We start from the raw sequence: 19,333 nt of genomic DNA on the forward strand, positions 1-19,333 counted from the left end.
ATAAAGCTTTCTTATGAGGCAAAGGAAAATGCTAATGAAGGAATAAAGTTAAGAAGAAAAAGTAGAAAATCAACTTGTAAGATGCTGTTGATGGAATATTTCCCCTGGATGTAGCACAGCAAGTAGAAAACTCAGAAGACAGACTTGTCTCTAGTTTCTTGACAATAAGTTCAGCTATTTTTTATTTCATTTCTCAGTATCAGTCATTCTTCAGTTTTATTCTGGGTTAACAGCACATCTTTTGATGGTAAATTTTGCTTTTATTTATTTTTTTTGTTTGTCTAGTTTATAAGGCAAAAGGAAGAGAGAAGGAATTTTGCTTTTAAATGTAATAATATCTATAATACTCTACTCATGGCTGGTAAGATGGGCTGGGATGGAGCCTGAACATGGACCAGGTTCAAGGCCCCATCTTCCGTCATAAGTGCTGTGTTCTCTCTCTCTGCTTTCTCTGCGCCTGTTTCTCTCTGTCCATATGAAAAAACGTCAGCCCGGACCAGACCCGGCAATCACCAAAAAATGGAAGGGAAAAAAAAAATACTGGCCTTGTTCGGGAAATTAAATATTTCAGTTCTTCTATGATGCTTCCATAGAATTTGAGATGTGAAATTTAATATATACACCTGTTAGTGACAAGCGGAGAATATCTCAGTAAACTTAACTTTGTTTTAGTGTAACCGGTATTCAAAAATCAACTTCTCTTTCTAATACTATTTTGATTAAGAAGCATTTCACCAGCATTCATAAAAACAAATCATATATATATATATATATATATATATGTATAATTTTTTTTAAAATCAAACAAATGAATTTTCTTTACTCAGGAACGTCTAGATGGGTCCCAGTAGAAGTGTCTAAATGGACCTACGTTGCTTACAATGTAAGTGCACCACCAGTGGATTCTTCCACTTTCCAAAAGCCATTTTAGTTTTTATCTTTAATGATTACTTTTTAAAACATAATCACCTATAATCTTCCCATCATTAAAATAATTCAATAGTTCCTTAAAAATAAATATCTAGTTAGCATCAGTTTTCTGGTTTTATCATAATTGTGAAATTTTCTGTGTTTTTGTTTTTCAATTGTTTAAATCAGAATACTAGCAAAACTCACACGTTATTACTTGCTGATACGTCTCTTATTTCTCTTTTCATCCCTCCACTCCCTTTTTTTCTCCTGAAGCTTGTTTAAAAAGTTATTTGTTTTGTAGGGCTTCATAAGTCTCTTTCTTCCTCTTTTTTTTTGTTTCAAATTTTATTTATTTTAAGGGAGATTAATGGTTTACAGTAAATGCAGTTATTGATACATATGTAAAGTTTCTTAATTTTCTGCAAAAGCACCTGCACACCCAGCCTGGATCCTCCTCCATCTGCAGGCACCAGGATCTGAAAGCTTCCCCACCCCACCCTACCCCACCTCCCACTTCCCAAATCCTTTGCTTTGGTTCCAAATTCTGGTTTGTTTGTTTTTTTTGAATTCCATATTACCACTGGAACTTGGTGCCTGCACACAGAATCTGCTGCTCCTACCAGCCATTTCTTCCTCTTTTTCTTTTTTAATTTTGATAGGACAGAGAGAAATTGATGCGGAGGGAGGGAGACAGACATCTACAGTGCTTGCTTCATCACCATGAAGCTCCCCTGCAGGGTCCTTGCATACGGCAACATGTGCATAACCAGGTGTGCCACCGCCTGACCCCTTAAGTCTTTATTTTTATCATTCCTGTTTGGGTGTTTCTTAAATATCTGATTTGTTTATTGAATAGAGATGGAGAGAAATTGAAAGGGAAGGGGGAGAAAAGCTTCACCACCTATGAAGCTTTCCCCCTGCAGGTGGGTACTGGGGCTTGAACACAGGTCCTTGCTGCTTTCCCGCATGTATGCTCAGCCAGGTGTGCCACTGCTCAGCTTCCACGCTCTTATTTATTCACATGGGGCTGGGGAGAAAACTGTCACTTGGGCACATGTCACATGGGGATTGAAACTCAGGGCCTCATGACTCTGCACGTCTTTCGAGTCTCTGACTGCGTTTCTGTTTTCTCCTTCCACATATTCCTTGCCTCCCCTTTCCTGTGTCTTAATGGTGGGAGCTGAACTCTTGATCATATCCCTGTTTTCTCGTGTTTCTATGTTTGCTGGACTCTGCTGTTGTGATGTTAACAGTTACAGAGAAGAATGCCCAATCATGAACACATTTATGGAGGGCATGCAAAAGTAAATATCTAGTTTGACTGGTCCTTCTTCATTTTTTTACTGGGACACTATATAGAAAAACTTCTCGGGAGTCCGGCAGTAGCGCAGCGGGTTAAGTGCACGTGGCACAAAGTGCAGGGACCGGCGTAAGGATCCCGGTTCGAATCCCCGGCTCCCCACCTGCAGGGGAGTCCGCTTTACAAGCGGTGAAGCAGGTCTGCAGGTGTCTGTCTTTCTCTCCCCCTCTCTGTCTTCTCCTCCTCTCTCTATTTTTCTCTGTCCTATCCAACAAAGACGACATCAATAACAACAACAATAAGAAAAAAACAACAAGGGCAACCAAAGGGAAAATAAATATATATATATTTTTTTTTTAAAAAAGAAAACTTCTCATCTATGAAATTTGTCAAAAATAGAACAGACAGTAAATTTAAAAGTTATTAACTTCCTGGGACTTAGAATCTTACATTTACTGACTCTGAGAATAGTTTTTAAAAAGTTTTATGTATATATTTATTTAAATGAGGGTTGTGGTGGTGAGAGAAAAACCAGACATCACTGGCGCATGTGATGCCAGGGACTGAGCTCACGACCTCATGCTTGAGAGTCCAATGCTCTATCTACGTACTCCCTTCTGTACTGCAAGGATAATATTCTAGGGAGTTGATTTATTAATGAGAGAGGAAGAGGGACAACTGGAGCGTCGCTCTGGCATAAATGGTAAGAATAGTGATGAGGCTTCTCTGCCAGAAGTTCCCACCCTAATATTATTATGAATTTGCAGGTTTAAAACATTTTTGCATTTCTGTATAAACATATTAATGTTGTTATATTTCTGATTCTAAAATTGTTAAAGTTATTCTATGTCTGGTCAGTGGCCTCCATGTCAAGGTAGGCTCCTCTGAATGTCTGACAAGTTATCACTAATATTCCTAGTATGAGAAAGCGCATGAGCTCATTCCCATCATTCCTGCCTAGAAAGCCTGAATCAGATTTTTTTCCCCTAGAAGTTGTTCCTATTATCTGGGGAGTGGTACCTCAAAAACATAATCTGGGCAATAGAGATGTGTATGGATCAGCCTTGTTAGGCCTTCTCAGGGAACTGAGCTAAAAAACAAACATATTTGATGTTCAGCATGGAGCCCAAAACCAAACTAAAACAGATGCATGCATTTGTACTGATATTTCCAAGACCAGTTCAGGACCACCTGATACCTCTTTTACATCTGCATTCTTGTTTTCCTCCTAGAACAGTAGTTTTCAACAATACCAGAAGTAGAATAGTAACTCATTGCATTATCTGTTTTTTTAAATTGTCCATCCTCTCAACTGTTTCACTGAATGTACCCTCCCCTTCCTTTATATTTTTTTTAAGGAATCTGATAAGATCTACTTTACGTTTCCTCTTGCAAACCATAGAAAAACCTACACCCATGTGTACTGTCAGAGCACCATGCTGGTAAGATAGCTTTCATTTAAATTTAAGAGTAGCTATTACTCATTTGTCAAACTGGATTTCGTCTTTATCAGCTATGACTAAATCTGACCAGTGGAAGATATCTGTCTGAAAGAGAAAATGCTGGGCCAGAGGACTGGCCACCTGTACCCCACATGCTGCCCAGGGCTGGTTCCCAGCAGCACCTGTGGCGCTCCTGCCGCTAACAAGCACACTCACGTCTCTCACTCTCATGATGAAAAACCAGCTCCGGGGTGATGGAAGCAAATACTTATGAGCTTCTCGATTTGTCAAAAAGAAATATATTAAGTCAGAATGCTTTTGCAACTGTGATACATTATTAAAGTATACGCTTCAGTCCAATGAGGGGCTCCATGCTATGTTATGTGTCTGTCCTAGCTACCCTGTAGTTAGGATAAAGGGATTCAAAGCAAAACCCCTTTAGTTTATAAACTTTTGTTAGTTCTTCAGATAATAGGTATATTTATTTATTTTTAATTTTTAAAAAATATTTCTGGGGAGTTGGGCGGTAGCACAGTGGGTTACGTGCTACAGAGCCACTGGCATCAAAGCTGCCTGGTCCTGGAACCTACGTGCACGTACAGGCGTGGATGGAGTAGGACTGAAAGCACCCAGGCCTGTGTGCAACTACTTTTTGGCATCAGATGGAAAACGAGAGCACATTCAGCAGAGCCGCTAGGAAAACTGGGCTGAAACATGCAGAAGAGTGAAAATCTTGGATATGTTTTCAAAGAAAAGGTTGGAGATTTATATTTCCACTGTGTTTACAGAAGTTGTGTTGTATAGCGGTGAATTACTGAGGATTCTTGTCTCATTGTTTCCTGCTTATCAGTGTGCTCTGCTTGCCTCATTTACAGGATACAGATAGTTGGGTTTTTGGCTGCGCCAACAGCACTTCTATGTGGTGAGTCTTTGGGACCCAAGACCTGTCATTGCTGTCTTTCTCACCATAAGCAATACGGACAATTCACACAATTCTAGGACAGATTCATACATGAAATTCATTTTCACCCACACTAAGTTAGGTACTGATCTTAATATTTAATAATAAGGAAATTAACATGCCCAGGATTTATGTAAACATTGAAAAGTTGGTTGTTAGGAAAGGTAATATTTTTGTCCCTAAATACGACTAGTTTAAATTGAATTAGAATTAGCAGACATCCACATTTTTTAGGAGAATAGAACAAATGCTACAAATGTTTATCTGGAACCAGAAAAGACCTAGAATTGCCAAAACAATCTTGAGAAAAAAGAACAGAACCGGAGGCATCACACTCCCAGATCTCAAACTGTATTATAGGGCCATTGTCATCAAAACTGCTTGGTACTGGAACATGAACAGACACACTGACCAGTGGAATAGAATTGAGAGCCCAGAAATGAGGCCCCACACGTATGGACATCTAATCTTTGACAAAGGGGCCCAGACTATTATATGGGGGAAGCAGAGTCTCTTCAACAAATGGTGTTGGAAACAATGGGTTGAAACATGCAGAAGAATGAAACTGAATCATTGTATTTCACCAAATACAAAAGTAAATTCCAAGTGGATCAAGGACTTGGATGTTAGACCAGAAACTATCAGATACTTAGAAAAAAAAAGAAAAAAAAAAAAAAGAATTAGCAGACATCATGCATTAGAACACTTTCTATAGTCAGTAGATCAGTTCTTCTTCCTCACAGCCTATTTATAATTTGTAACTTCTTAATCTATTTGGCTTTAATTATATTTTCATATTTGGTTTAAAGCCAGCAGGGTGTTGATTTGTCATGGAAAACTGAACTACTGCCAACAATTAAGGTAAATGATGGGTTTAAGATTTTAATGTTTAGGTGAAAAATATTTCAGCCCATAGGAATTTTGGAATATATTTTTATATATTCTGAATATGTAATATTTAGGTATTTAAGTATATGGTATTTGCTAACATACATTTTAAATGTCTTCTACAAATAAACTTAATTAAGAGCTACATGCATTTCTTTACTTTCACAGTTAAAGTTATGTTAACAATATCAATAAAATTAATTCTGTATATTGCTGCTTATACTGTGAGCTAAGAAGCAGTGAATATGAAATGTGAAGTCTGTCTTAGGTACTTTAATAAGTGGAAAACAGGTGTCTTTTACTTTTCTTTCTATATGCACTCTATCCCCTAAGATTAAAATCATATTTTATTTTCATATTTCTTTTAGTCTCTGACCTTAAGACTTCAAGACTACCCATCTTTGTCTCATCTTATTGTTCATGTGCCATCTGTTCATGGGAGTAAGGTAATAAGTGGACTAAGGTTGGTATCGGAATGTTTGGGGGATGCATACACCAAAATTCTAAGTCATTCTTTTTTTTCCCTCTCTTAACTCTCTAAGTCATTCTTTTATGCATTTCTAAAATTACTCATTTCTTTAATGAGAAGGAGAAACAGAGAGAAAGATCTGTTCACTGCTCAGCCTGGTTTATGGTGGTGTTGGGGATGGAACCTGGAGACTGGGCGCCTCGGCAAGAGAGTCTGTTTGCAGAACTATTATGCTGTGTCCTCAGCCTTTTTTTTTTATGATTTTTTTCAACATAGGGTTTTTCCATAATAATGACCATTTTGGTGGCCCGTCTAAGACTGTTAAGTCTTCTAACTTGATCTAAGTAGAATAAGCCCAAGTCTCTGTTCCACATGAGACCAGTTCTACTTTATCTTCCTTTCAATTTAAATTATTTATTGTGTGCCTTTTATATGCAAAGCTCAGATATTACAGAAAGCACAGAAATTAGCAAGCCTCACACACTGTTCTCAAACAGCTGCATACTGCTGTTTGAAGCATCGGATTTCTTCATCTTGGCATCTCTCACTTTTTTTTTCTTGTTTGCCACCAAGGTTATTGCAGGGCCTTTGAGATGAATCCATAGCTCCTGGTGGCCTTCTCCCTTTATTATTGCTATTTTTCTGACAGAAACAGAATTTGAGAGGTGCTGGGAAGACAGTGAGAGAGAGAGAAAGAGAGAAACCTGCAGCCCTGCTTCACTACTTGTGTAATGCTCCCCCCTGCAAGAGACCAGGGACTTGAACCTGGGTCCTTGTGCACTTTACTGGGAGCACGCCAGCCACCCTTGCGACCTCTGCTTTGGGAAACGATCTACACATAAGCAGAGTTAGAATGTGATAGATAATACCTTCTTCATTCCAAATTTCAGGTGAAGATGTTACACATTTAAGTCTTATTTTTCCTAATTGGTGTTTAATATTTCAGTTCATTGTAGAATGTGAATTCTTTAAAAAGGAGACAAGATCAGTACAGCTTCCTGTGACTCATCTCTTTTCCTTTGGTAAGTCAGTTTCTAAGAACTGCTTCTATTTGTATAGGAGTGCTGGTGTATTTTTCTAGTCACTTGTCATTAAACAGAACTTTGCACTGTTAAATATTGTGTGTGTCAAGTGCACACCTTAGAATAGCCATGTGGTGTTGCTCCTTGATGTGCTTTTGATTTAATACTGCGCCAGCTTTAAAGTACGCAGTGGTGATGTGCGTGCGTGTCACTTGAATTCATACTATTTCAGTGGGCCTGGGAGTCTCGTCTGGTAGAGCATAGAGCACACACTTTACCATCCTTAACGTCCTGCATCTGAGCCAGTACCACGTGGGAACATCTGGGAGAGCACCAAGAGAGCTCCGCAGATGACAGAGGAATGCTGCAGTCTTTCTTCCCACCCTTCCTCCCCCCTGTCTCTATCCCCTCATCTCTCACTCTTTCTCCTCTCACCACCCTCTAAAAATGAGGAAGTGACTGACCGGGGAAGGCCGTTAGCAGTGGTAGTCAGGAGCTGCGAACACGAGCCCTTGGGTCCATTTCTCCGTGCTGCACACACTGCTCTCCACAGAGACCCAGGCTGGAGCCCCGGCCACCACACGAGAGCTCCCGGCAAAGGGAGACTTCCCAAGTGGTGCTGTGAGGCCTCTCCTCTCTCTCGTTCCCTCTGACCCTCCTGTGTCTCGCCCTCTAGCTGGGGGAAAAAAAAAGTCTGCCAAGAATGGTGGAATTGCACAGGCACAGTGCCTTGGCAATACTACTATTAATAATAGCAACAATGTCTTTAAAATATGTAAGTAAAGGAGTCGGCAGTAGCGCAGCGGGTTAAGCGCATGTGGCCCAAAGCACAAGGACCGGAGTAAGGATCCCGGTTCAAGCCCCCGGCTCCCCACCTGCAGGGAAGTCGCTTCACAATCGGTGAAGCAGGTCTGCAGGTGTCTGTCTTTCTCTCCCCCTCCTCTCTCCATTTCTCTCTGTCCTGTCCAACAACGAACAACATTAACAATGGCAATAATAATAACCACAATGAGGCTACAACAAAAAGGGGGAAAATGGCCTCCAGGAGCGGTGGATTCATGGTGCAGGCACCGAGCCCAGCAATAACCCTAGAGGGAAAAAAAAAAAGTAAAAGGTTTTTTAAAAGTTCATATCATTTTCAGTTTGCCCACTTTGATATTGATGATATTGACAAAATCACCATAGAATTGATGGATACATCTCTCGTATCAGGACATATGTGGTGCCTCTATATCTAGCTCTGATCACTTGGCTAAAGTAGTGTTTGCTGAATTTCTTTGTTGGTCAGCTCCTGTTTCCCTTTTTGTAACTAATAAGTGCCTTGGTGGAGAGAGTTGATATTGTGATCATGATCTGTTCCTCCTAAATAACTCACTGATTTTAGCACTCACTGTCTTGTTACTCCTGAATAACCCACTGATTTTAGCGCTCACTGGCTTGTTACTCCTGAATAACCCACTGGTTTTAGCATTCACTGGCTTATTACTCCTGAATTACCCACTGATTTTAGCGCTCACTGTCTTGTTACTCCTGAATAACCCACTGATTTTAGCGCTCACTGTCTTGTTACTCCTGAATAACCCACTGATTTTAGCGCTCACTGGCTTGTTACTCCTGAATAACCCACTGATTTTAGCGCTCACTGGCTTGTTACTCCTGAATAACCCACTGATTTTAGCATTCACTGGCTTGTTACTCCTGAATAACCCACTGATTTTAGCATTCACTGGCTTGTTACTCCTGAATAACCCACTGATTTTAGCATTCACTGGCTTGTTACTCCTAAATTACCCACTGATTTTAGCACTCACTGGCTTGTTACTCCTAAATTACCCACTGATTTTAGCACTCACTGGCTTGTTAGTCCTAAATAACCCACTGATTTTAGCATTCACTGGCTTGTTACTCCTGAATAACCCACTGATTTTAGCACTCACTGTCTTGTTACTCCTGAATAACCCACTGATTTTAGCACTCACTGTCTTGTTACTCCTAAATAACCCACTGATTTTAGCATTCACTGTCTTGTTACTCCTGAATAACCCACTGAATTTAGCGCTCACTGGCTTGTTACTCCTGAATAACCCACTGATTTTAGCGCTCACTGACTTGTTAGTCCTAAATAACCCACTGATTTTAGCATTCACTGTCTTGTTACTCCTAAATTACCCACTGATTTTAGCATTCACTGTCTTGTTACTCCTAAATTACCCACTGATTTTAGCACTCACTGGCTTGTTACTCCTGAATAACCCACTGATTTTAGCACTCACTGGCTTGTTACTCCTGAATAACCCACTGATTTTAGCATTCACTGGCTTGTTACTCCTAAATTACCCACTGATTTTAGCACTCACTGGCTTGTTACTCCTGAATAACCCACTGATTTTAGCACTCACTGGCTTGTTAGTCCTGAATAGCCCACTGATTTTAGCGCTCACTGGCTTGTTACTCTTGAATAACCCACTGATTTTAGCACTCACTGGCTTGTTAGTCCTGAATAACCCACTGATTTTAGCATTCACTGTCTTGTTACTCCTAAATAACCCACTGATTTTAGCACTCACTGTCTTGTTACTCCTAAATAACCCACTGATTTTAGCATTCACTGGCTTGTCTGGTCAGAAGCAGATATTACTTGTAGTCTGTATTTATTTGTTGAAACTTAACTTAAAAGGGGGTTTGTGGGGGCTGCTGCGGTGTGTAAAAGGATTCACAGCGGGGAGCTGGGAACTGGCTTAAACAATACGAGGTGTATTAGGGAGAAACAGGTAAAAGGCAAAATAAGCACTGATCATCAAGGGTTAAGAGTACGCTAGGTCCATAAAGTTTGAGTGTAGTTATCAAAAGTCTAGTCCCATAAGATTAACAATTATCAGCTCTGGTAAAGGCTGCTCATGGCTGTAGAGGGGTATAAACGTTACTGGCTAGCAGCGTCACACGTGTGCAGTTCCCAGGAGAAGTAGCCATAGCGGAACCTGGCGCACCTCCACCAAGATGCTTCTGACCAGGTGAAGCAGCAGCAGCCAAAGAGAGCAGCTGCTCCAAGTCCCTGCTTTACACCTTCCCTTCTCTGTGTGTCCCGCCGCAGGGTGACCTCATTCGTGTGCTAATAGTCCCGAACTCCTGTTGGGGTCACAACATTTATTAAAGTTCTTCCTGAGGGAAGATTGACCCTTCTATATTTATATACTTATTTAACTTTTACTTATGTCATTTTTGACTCATGGATATAATTTTACTAGGTTGTAGTTCAATGTTACTATTTGTTTATTAACATTTTCCAGCTTTGAATATTAGAGGCTATTTTAAGGTTGACTCATATAGTTATTATATAGCCTATCTTTTGCATATTATTATCTTTTTTATATTCTGTTTATGAAAGGTGTTTGTTACTTGATATAGTAATCTTCCTTTGAGCATCTTAGCCCTTCCCAACACTTCTTTTAATGGAAAAAGCAGAACTATATAGGAAATATCTTTGAATCATATATTTCATTAAAGACAGCAAACTTATAACATCTGCCAAGAAGATACCCGTTTTCAACAAGCTATTTATGTATTTGATAGGACAGAGGGAGATTGAGAGTGGAGAGGGAGGGAGAGAAGGAAAGAGAGAGACACCTGCAGCCTGGATTAACTGCTTATGAAGCTTCCCCCTGCAGGTGGGGACTGGAGACTTGAACCGGGTCCCTGCGCCTTGTAATCTGTACACTCAGTGTGATACTATCCAGGCCCAAAAGTATCCATTTTTTTTAAGTGAAACTGTACACTTTTTTTTTGTTTGTTTTGTTTTGTTTTTAGTTTTTATTTATAAAGTGGAAATACTGACAAGACCATAGGGTAAGGAGGGGCACAACTCCACACTATACCTACCACCAGAAATCTGTATCCAATCCCCATTCTTTCTCATTCTTTATCCCTCTGGAAATATGGACCCAGGATCATTATGGGGTGCAGAAAGTGGGACCTTTCACATAAATCTGATTGCAACTTGTCATACATGTTACATGCTGTCCTGAGTTTGTTGAAGGTAGGTTGGGTTTCTAGGAATTCATCCCTTCATTTTTTAAATAGGGAAAAAAAAAAAAACCTGTAGCTATCTTGGCATCATTTTGACATTATTGTAATGATTTATATTTGTTATTCTTTAGTATTCTAACACTATTTAATTCACAGGATTGTCTTCAAGAAAAGTAACACTAAATGCAAGTGGCCTATTCTACAATGTGGAACTTCTGAATTTTAGACAGGTAGCTATTCTGAATATAACAAGGGTTTGATGTTACTTTACTATTTAGTTGAGCAAGCAAATAAACTACTTTATTTTTGTGGTTAACCTTTACTAGATATATCAAGCTTTTAAAATCAACGTAGTAAGCAAGTGCTCAGGAGTCAAAGGTAAGTGTATCGTCTAAAATTATATAGTAGCTTGTCATGTGAAGAATCCATAGGCCTTCATTTAGTCTCACATTGTATGTGACATAAAAGCAAACATATGATAGTGGGGAGCTGTTTATATTTTCATCAAATTTAACACAGGCCCGCTGTCAATAAGCATTTCCTCTACTGCAGTTTAAAGACCAGCATTTAATTGCCATCTTATAAGTCACAATTAGTTGTTTAATATTCCTTCAAGTATTCAGTACTTTTCATATGTTCTAGCATCTTTCGTAAATCTAATTATGTATTATTTAATTCTCTATATCTGCTATGTGATATGGTTTGGTTTTATGTATTTATTTAGTTGGTGGAATGCACCATTGTATAATTAGCAATTGTTATAGTAGCTTGGATAACACTTTGATAACAAAGTTAGTAACACATATTTCCTTTGTAAAGCTTTCACAGAAGAAGTAACTAGTATCTATAAACTTCATATTCCCTGGTCTTACGAGGATTCACTAACTATAGCACAGTAAGTTTATGAATTTGCCGTAATGATTAGTGGATTTGAATAAGACATATACTACTTGGTTTTTGTTTTTCACTCAAACTGGGGTGAAATTATTGAACTGCTTCTTAGTAAAATGTTGGTACCTATGAAGGATGATAAATGACATAGTGGGGGTTATATTGTTAAATGGGAAACTGGGGAATGTTATGCATGTACAAACTATTGTATTTACTGTTGAATGTAAAACATTAATTCCCCAATAAAGAAATAAATTAAAAAAAAAATGTTGGTACCTTTGTATAGCACTGTACCCATAAGGTAATTTGATATATTTTATTTAAAGGAAATAGTATTCATGCTTGAAACATGACCCCCTTCCCATCTTCTCCTTTAGTCTGTGTCTTGGAGCATTCAAACTGTACTACTAACAGAAAATGTCCGTCCATAATACGCTGGCATGTGGCTTCCTCTACGTCATCATATTGTATTATGTTGAGGATTTAACAGTATTTTGTATTTGAGACTGATATTTAACTGCCTTTTCAGGGTTCCATCTAACACAGAAATACCTGTGAAGCTCCATATTGCTCAACCAGACAGTGACAACCAGGTAGCATCATTAAGAATGTACACATCATCAGACTGTGACTATGAAGTAAGTTACATGTTTGCCTAATCTTTCAGACTTAGTGACAAAACAAGCTGAAACGATATATTCACATTAGGCTTACAATAAGACAATGTGGGAAAGTCGGGCGGTAGCGCAGCGGGTTAAGTGCACATGGCACAAAGCGCAAGGACCGGTGTAGGATCCGGGTTTGAGCCCCCAGCACCCCACCTGCAGGGGAGTTGCTTTAGAAGCAGTGAAGCAGGTCTGCAGGTGTATCTTTCTCTCCCCCTGTCTTTTTTTTTTTTTTTTTTCCTCCAGGGTTATTGCTGGGCTCGGTGCCTGCACCATGAATCCACCGCTCCTGGAGGCCATTTTCCCCCCTTTTTGTTGCCCTAGTTGTTGCAGCCTCGTTGCGGTTATTATTGCCATTGTTGACGTTGCTTTGTTGTTGGATAGGACAGAGAGAAATGGAGAGAGGAGGGGAAGACAGAGAGGGGGAGAGAAAGACAGACACCGGCAGACCTGCTTCACCACCCGTGAAGCGACTCCCCTGCAGGTGGGGAGCCGGGGGCTCGAACCGGGATCCTTATGCCAGTCCCTGCGCTTTGCGCCACGTGCGCTTAGCCTGCTGCGCCACCGCCCGACTCCTTCCCCCTCTGTCTTACCTTCCTTTCTCCATTTCATTTCTCTGTCCTACCCAACAACGAAGACATCAATAACTACAGCAACAATAAAAAACAAGGGCAACAAAAGTGAAAATAAATAAATATAAAAAATAAAAATTAAAAAAAAAACCAGTATGACAATGTGGAAGACAGTATTTTTATTAGAGCACTGCTCAGCTCTGGCTCCTGGTAATGCTGGTGTTTGAACCAAGGATCTTTGGTGCCTCAGGCATAAAAGTCTTTTTGCATATCCATTGTACTATCTCCCATGCTTGACAATAAATACTCTTAAAAGGGCATGTGTAGTACTCTCAGTGTTCTCCATTTCGCTTACCAGCACCACTTCACTATTTTTGTTAGCTGGGCCATTGAAAGTTTACAACTTAACAATAGAAAAGAAAACACTGAGATTAGAGATTAGACTTCTAAATGTGGAGCCCCAAGTGCTCTATAAATTGAAGACCCTGTTGAGACCAAATTACAGAATTCTCTGCAATAACTGGAATGAAATGTATTTGTTTTCAGCTCTACTGAATAAATTTAAGGCTCTCCTTTTCAGTAATTTAAGCTCTGGTTACCGTTAGTACATGCACTGCAGTATCTTTTGTTTGCTTTACAATCACACACACAATCTCTCTGAGCTAAGAGACTGAAAAGTAGCATTTATTTATATATTCATGAGCTAGCAAACCCAACCCCAATATGCCTGGTCCTTAATATCCCAGATTTAATTGGTTGACGTGCATACCTCAGCAGCGGCGACATAAGTTTGGAGTCTGTGTCTAATTAGAGCTAACTTACGTAGCATAAACTAGGTTGATATGTCAAATTAATAGAATTTATTCTGCAATTTAGTTTTAATTGTACTTGCTTTATTAGTAATAGTATTTTTTAACCAGAGCACTGCTTAGCTTACGGTGGTGTGGGGGATTGAACCTGGGACTGTGGAGCCCCAGGCAGGAGCGTCTCTTTGCAAACCATTATGCTATCTACCCCCACCCAATTGTGCTTGCTTTTATATCTTCCTTTCTTCTTCTAACTTTGAAATACTTGACAGCTATACCTTTATATTTCTAATATTAGAGAGACCTTAATAACTGTATTGGCTCCAAATATTGCCTTTCCTCTAAATAGCCATAGTCTTGCAAAGGACATCATATTTTCAGAGTTGTATAGTTTGATAGAATGTTTGATAACTCCCCTATGAAAGATATATTACTTCAAATTTTCTAATATTAAAAAGTTGTATTTATGACAGTAATAATTAATGACTACTGAAAAATAAAAGAAATATTCTTTTTTTTAACCAGAGTTATGGTGGTGTGGGGCATTGAACTTAGGACTTTAGAGTCCCACACATGAATTTTTGGATAAACATCATACTGTCCCCCCACATATAAGAATTTCTTGTGATCCAGGAGGTGGCCCAATGGATAAGGCACTGAACTCTCAAACATGAGGTCCCAAGTTCAACCCCTGGCGGCACATGTACTGGTGTGATGTCTGGTTCTCTCTCTCTCTCTCTCTCTCTCTCTCTCTCTCTCTCTCTTCTATTATCATTCTCAATAATAAATAAATAAAATATTTTTTAAAAAAGAATTTATTTAAACTTTTTGTTTACTTTTGTAGCACATACACTAAAAATATTTTTAGCTTAATTTTTTTTTTCCTCCAGGGTTATTGCTGGGGCTCAGTCCCTGCACCATGAATCCACTGCTCCTGGAGGCCATTTTTCCCCCCTTTTGTTGCCCTTGTTGTTGTAGCCTTATTGTGGTTATTATTATTAGTGTTGATGATGTTCGTTGTTGGATAGGACAGAGAAATGGAGAGAGGAGGAGAAGACAGGGAGAGAGAAAGACAGACACCTGCAGACCTGCTTCTCTGCCTATGAAACGACTCCCTTGCAGGTGGGGAGCTGGGGGCTCAAACCGGGATCCTTATGCTAGTCCTTGTGCTTTGCGCCATGCGTGCTTAACCCGCTGTGCTACACCCGACCCCCAGCTTAAATTTTTAAATGTACTGCCTACTCCTGATTTTATATCAAGTGAAGCTTATTTTTATGAAATTTACTCAGAAGTATCTATTTTTAGTGCTATAATTACATTTGATATTTTAAACTTCTAGTTATATGGTAGCATGATTAATTTGTATGTACATTTTCTTTTTTCAACTTTTTTAGTTTACTATTAGGTGTTTATTATTGGATAGAGGCAAAGAGAAATTGAGAGGGAGGGGAAGTTTGAGAGACAGACACCTGCAGTCCTGGTCCACCACTCGTGAAGCTTTCCCTCTGCAGGTGGGGACCTGGGGCTGGAACCTGGTCTTCGTGCACTGTAGTGTGTGCACTCCACCATGTGCTTAACTGCCTGGCCCTGAACTTATATTTTCAACAAACATGTATAGTTATGGATCCAGCCATTCAATAAATTTCTTAAGCTTGTATGATCAGATATTTTGACTGTGTATTCCAGTTAGTGAAATGTTAGCACATATACCATTGCAATCATCTTATTGTCAATAAGAATATGGGAGAAATATAGCAAATAATAGTTACTCATCATACACATTGAATGTTGGTGGTCAAAGGATTCTTACAAAATTTTCAGTACTTTTCTGTTATTATAGTTTGTGATTAAGTTCAGGTATGTGTAGATGTGTTTATTAAAATGTGAATTATAATAATTTAAGGTAAATAAACTTTTCTTAATGATTGCTTTAAACTAGGTGACAGTTAAGACTTCCTTTCCACAAATACTTGGACAGGTAAGAGAAACTACTGTTTATTGCCTTGTTAATACATACTGGGACCTAGAAATCGCTTTTTTTTTTTTTAATTCTGTAAAAGGCTAGAAAATGTCCTAGCAGACCCGATATAGTATCTTGCTATTGCTGTCACTATTGCTTCATTATTATTATTTAATTTTTATGATCTTTATCTATTTATTGCACAGAGACAGCCAGAAGTCAAGAGGAAGGGGGAGACAGAGAGACTTCTTCACCACTTGTGAAGCTTTCCCCCTACAGGTGGGGACTGGGTGATTGAACCCTGGTCCTTGCATACTGCAACATATGTGCTCAACCAGGTGCGCCACCACCCAGCCCCTTATTACTTTTTATTCTTCTACATTAATAAACTCTAAGCCATTCTTGACACATGTGCCATAGTTTATAAGTATTAAAAAACAATTCATCAGGGGCCAGGCGGTGGCAGAGGTCACAGAACAGAGACTTCTTTAATGTGGGAGAGGCCAGCCTCAAAGCTGGGCCATGCCCATGACTGGCAGCTACACGAGCCAGAGGAGCTGGGTTGTGACCTTATCCCAAGCCCAGGTGTATGTGTACCCCAAAACGGAAGGTTAGCATTCTTGCCATGGAAATAATTTCTTTGAAGGAACAAAATGAGCATGTGGTACAGGATCAGCTGTGGATCCTTTTTTTAAATATGTATTCCCTTTTGTTGCCCTTGTTTTTTTATTGTTGTTATTGATATTGTTAGATAGGACAGAGAGAAATGGAGAGAGGAGGGGAAGACAGAGGGGGAGAGAAAGACAGACACCTGCAGACCTGCTTCACTGCCTGTGAAGTGACTCCCCTGCAGGTGGGGAGCCGGGGTCTCGAACTGGGATCCTTACTCCGGTCCCTACGCTTTGCTCCACCTGCACTTAACCCGCTGCGCTACCACCCGACTCCCAAGATATAGATACTTTTTAAGTACAGGATATCAAAGGATTTGTCATAATGAGTCAGATCTCTCTCAAATTACTGAAAAAATATGAGGACCAGGAGAGTATTGCAGCAGCAGTGCACAGAACTTGCATTAGAGAGCCCAGGCTGAGTCCCCAGCACTGCTGCCACCGAGTGCTGCTTAAAATAAAAGCCTTTCAAAAATTGGTTTGGGAACAGTGGGAATTGAAATAGTGTAACCTGTCTCCTAAGCCCTTCTAAAATAGACATTTTCAGTATGACTGTTTAAGGTAAAGGAAGCCGCCATGAACAGGACGAAAGACTACTACTTCAGAGATTATTTTGTCTTTTAACTAGTTCATCTTTCACAAGATTAAATATTTTGGGAGTCGGGCGGTAGCGCAGCGGGTTAAGCACAGGTGGTGCAAAGTGCAAGGACCGGCATAACAATCCGGGTTCAAGCCCCCGGCTCCCCACCTGCAGGGGAGTCGCTTCACAAGTGGTGAAGCAGGTCTGCAGATGTCTGTCTTTCTCTCCCCCTCTCTGTCTTCCCCTCCTCTCCATTTCTTTCTGTCCTACCCAACAACAATGATAACAACTACAACAATAAAACAAGGGTAACAAAAGGGAATAAATAAATAAAAATCCTTAAAATTTTTTTTCAGAAAAACAATGAAGCAGAAAGTACTTAGTCTTTAGTCTGCTTCTATGAAAAATAAAAAATTTGGTGCAAAGCGCAAGGACCAGCATAAGGATCCAGGTTCTAGCCCCCGGCTCACTTCACAGGCAGTGAAGCAGGTCTGCAGGTGTCTATCTTTATTTTTTTTAATTTTTTATTATATTTATTTATTTATTGGATAAAGTCAGAAATCAAGAAGAAGGGGGAGACAGAGAGATACCTGCAACCCCACTACACCACTCCCAGAGCTTTCCCCCTGCAGGTGGGGACCAGGGGCTGAAACCTGGGTCCTTGAACATTGCAACATGTGTGCTTAACCAGGTGCACCACCACCTGGCCCCAGGAGTCTGTCTTTCTCTCCCCCTCTGTCTTCCTCTCCTCTCTCCATTTCTCTCTGTCCTATCCACCAACGACACCATCAATAACAACAACAATAATAACTACAACTACAACAAAAAAAACAAGGGTAGCAAAAAGGAAATATTTAAAAAATCTTAAAAAAAAAAAAAAAAGAAAGAAAGAAAGAAAGACCAAAGCACAAGGACCGGCCTAAAGATCCTAGTTCAAGCCCCCGGCTCCCCACCTGCAGGGGAGTCGCTTCACAGGCGGTGAAGCAGGTCTGCAGGTGTCTGTCTTTCTCTCCCCCTCTCTGTCTTCCCCTCCTCTCTCCATTTCTCTCTGTCCTATCCAACAACGACGACATCAATAATAACTGCAACAATAATAATAACTACAACAGTAAAACAAGGGTAACAAAAAAGGAATAAATAAATATTTAAAAAAAGAAAGAAAAATAAAAAACTGAAGAGAAAGCTACCTTTTCAAGAAAATTAAATGCTCAAGTGAATCATTTCTGTTAGGAGTAAAATCCGGTATTTCAATGCTTTCGCTGTTAGAAAAACTGGAGAGTTGGCAAAAGGGCTTACTTGGACAGTGTGCTGCTTCGTTGTGTGCAGGCTCGGGTGGAGCCCAGCCTCCCATGTTGGAGACAGCTGTGCTATCTTTCCCTCCCCCCCCCCCCCCCGCTTAAGTTTCCTTATACTATTTTTTTCTATTATTGGGGGGGTTAATGTTTCTTACAGTACTTTTGATATTCGTTTATTTGATAGGAAAGAGAGAAAGTAAGAAGGGAAACTTGAGCACTGCATCACCTGACTCATGAAGTTTCCCTGCAGATAGAGACCAAGGACTTGAACCCAGGTCTTTGTACGTGGCAGTGTGTGCACTCAACTGGATGTGCCACTGCCCAGCCCACGTCTTTATACATTCCCCCCTCCCCCCCCCCCGCCAAAGCACTGCTCAGCTCTGGCTCATGGTGGTGCAGGGGATGGAACCTGGGGCTTTGGAGCCTCAGGCATGACAGTCTCTGCAGAATCATGATGCCATCTACCCCTGCCCTCCTTATGTATTCTTGAATAACTGAAGCATGTGTATATATTGCTAGCGTGGCATTAACAGACAGCACCGTTTAGTCAAAAGTACAAAAACGACCTTTCACTTTTACTGAACTCTCCTTTACTTCCTCCTGAAGATCTAAACACTAGACCAGGGCTATGGAGTATACTTTTTTTTTGAGTATTTATAATTTATTTAACCTGAGAATCCACAGAGGAGCTTCAGGGAGACTCTGAACTTGCTGATTTATTTATTTATTTTTACCAGAGCACTTCTCAACTTTGGTTTATGGTGGTGCAGGGGATTGAACCTGGGACTTCAGAGTCTCAGGCATGAAAGTTTCTTTGCATAACCATTATGCTATATACTCCTACCCTGCTGAATTCTTATGTGATATTTTGTGTAAGGA

At 40.0% G+C, this 19,333-nt stretch overlaps 1 protein-coding gene across 3 annotated transcripts in view; it reads left to right on the forward strand.

The window, feature by feature from the left end:
* The window catches only part of PGAP1 (post-GPI attachment to proteins inositol deacylase 1), a 71,500-nt gene that overhangs the window by 27,305 nt on the left and 24,862 nt on the right, over window positions 1-19,333 (forward strand). For all 3 annotated transcript variants that reach the window (XM_060177531.1, XM_060177530.1, XM_060177532.1), the window contains exons 9-19: window positions 828-883; window positions 3,571-3,654; window positions 4,530-4,576; window positions 5,425-5,476; window positions 5,872-5,949; window positions 6,919-6,994; window positions 11,174-11,247; window positions 11,344-11,395; window positions 11,837-11,912; window positions 12,438-12,546; window positions 15,891-15,929. In XM_060177531.1, coding sequence (XP_060033514.1) covers window positions 828-883; window positions 3,571-3,654; window positions 4,530-4,576; window positions 5,425-5,476; window positions 5,872-5,949; window positions 6,919-6,994; window positions 11,174-11,247; window positions 11,344-11,395; window positions 11,837-11,912; window positions 12,438-12,546; window positions 15,891-15,929 — 743 coding nt within the window. The remainder of the gene's footprint in view (window positions 1-827; window positions 884-3,570; window positions 3,655-4,529; window positions 4,577-5,424; window positions 5,477-5,871; window positions 5,950-6,918; window positions 6,995-11,173; window positions 11,248-11,343; window positions 11,396-11,836; window positions 11,913-12,437; window positions 12,547-15,890; window positions 15,930-19,333) is intronic.

The sequence above is a fragment of the Erinaceus europaeus genome, chromosome 18 (genome assembly GCF_950295315.1).
Source record: "Erinaceus europaeus chromosome 18, mEriEur2.1, whole genome shotgun sequence".
Taxonomy (NCBI): domain Eukaryota; kingdom Metazoa; phylum Chordata; class Mammalia; order Eulipotyphla; family Erinaceidae; genus Erinaceus; species Erinaceus europaeus.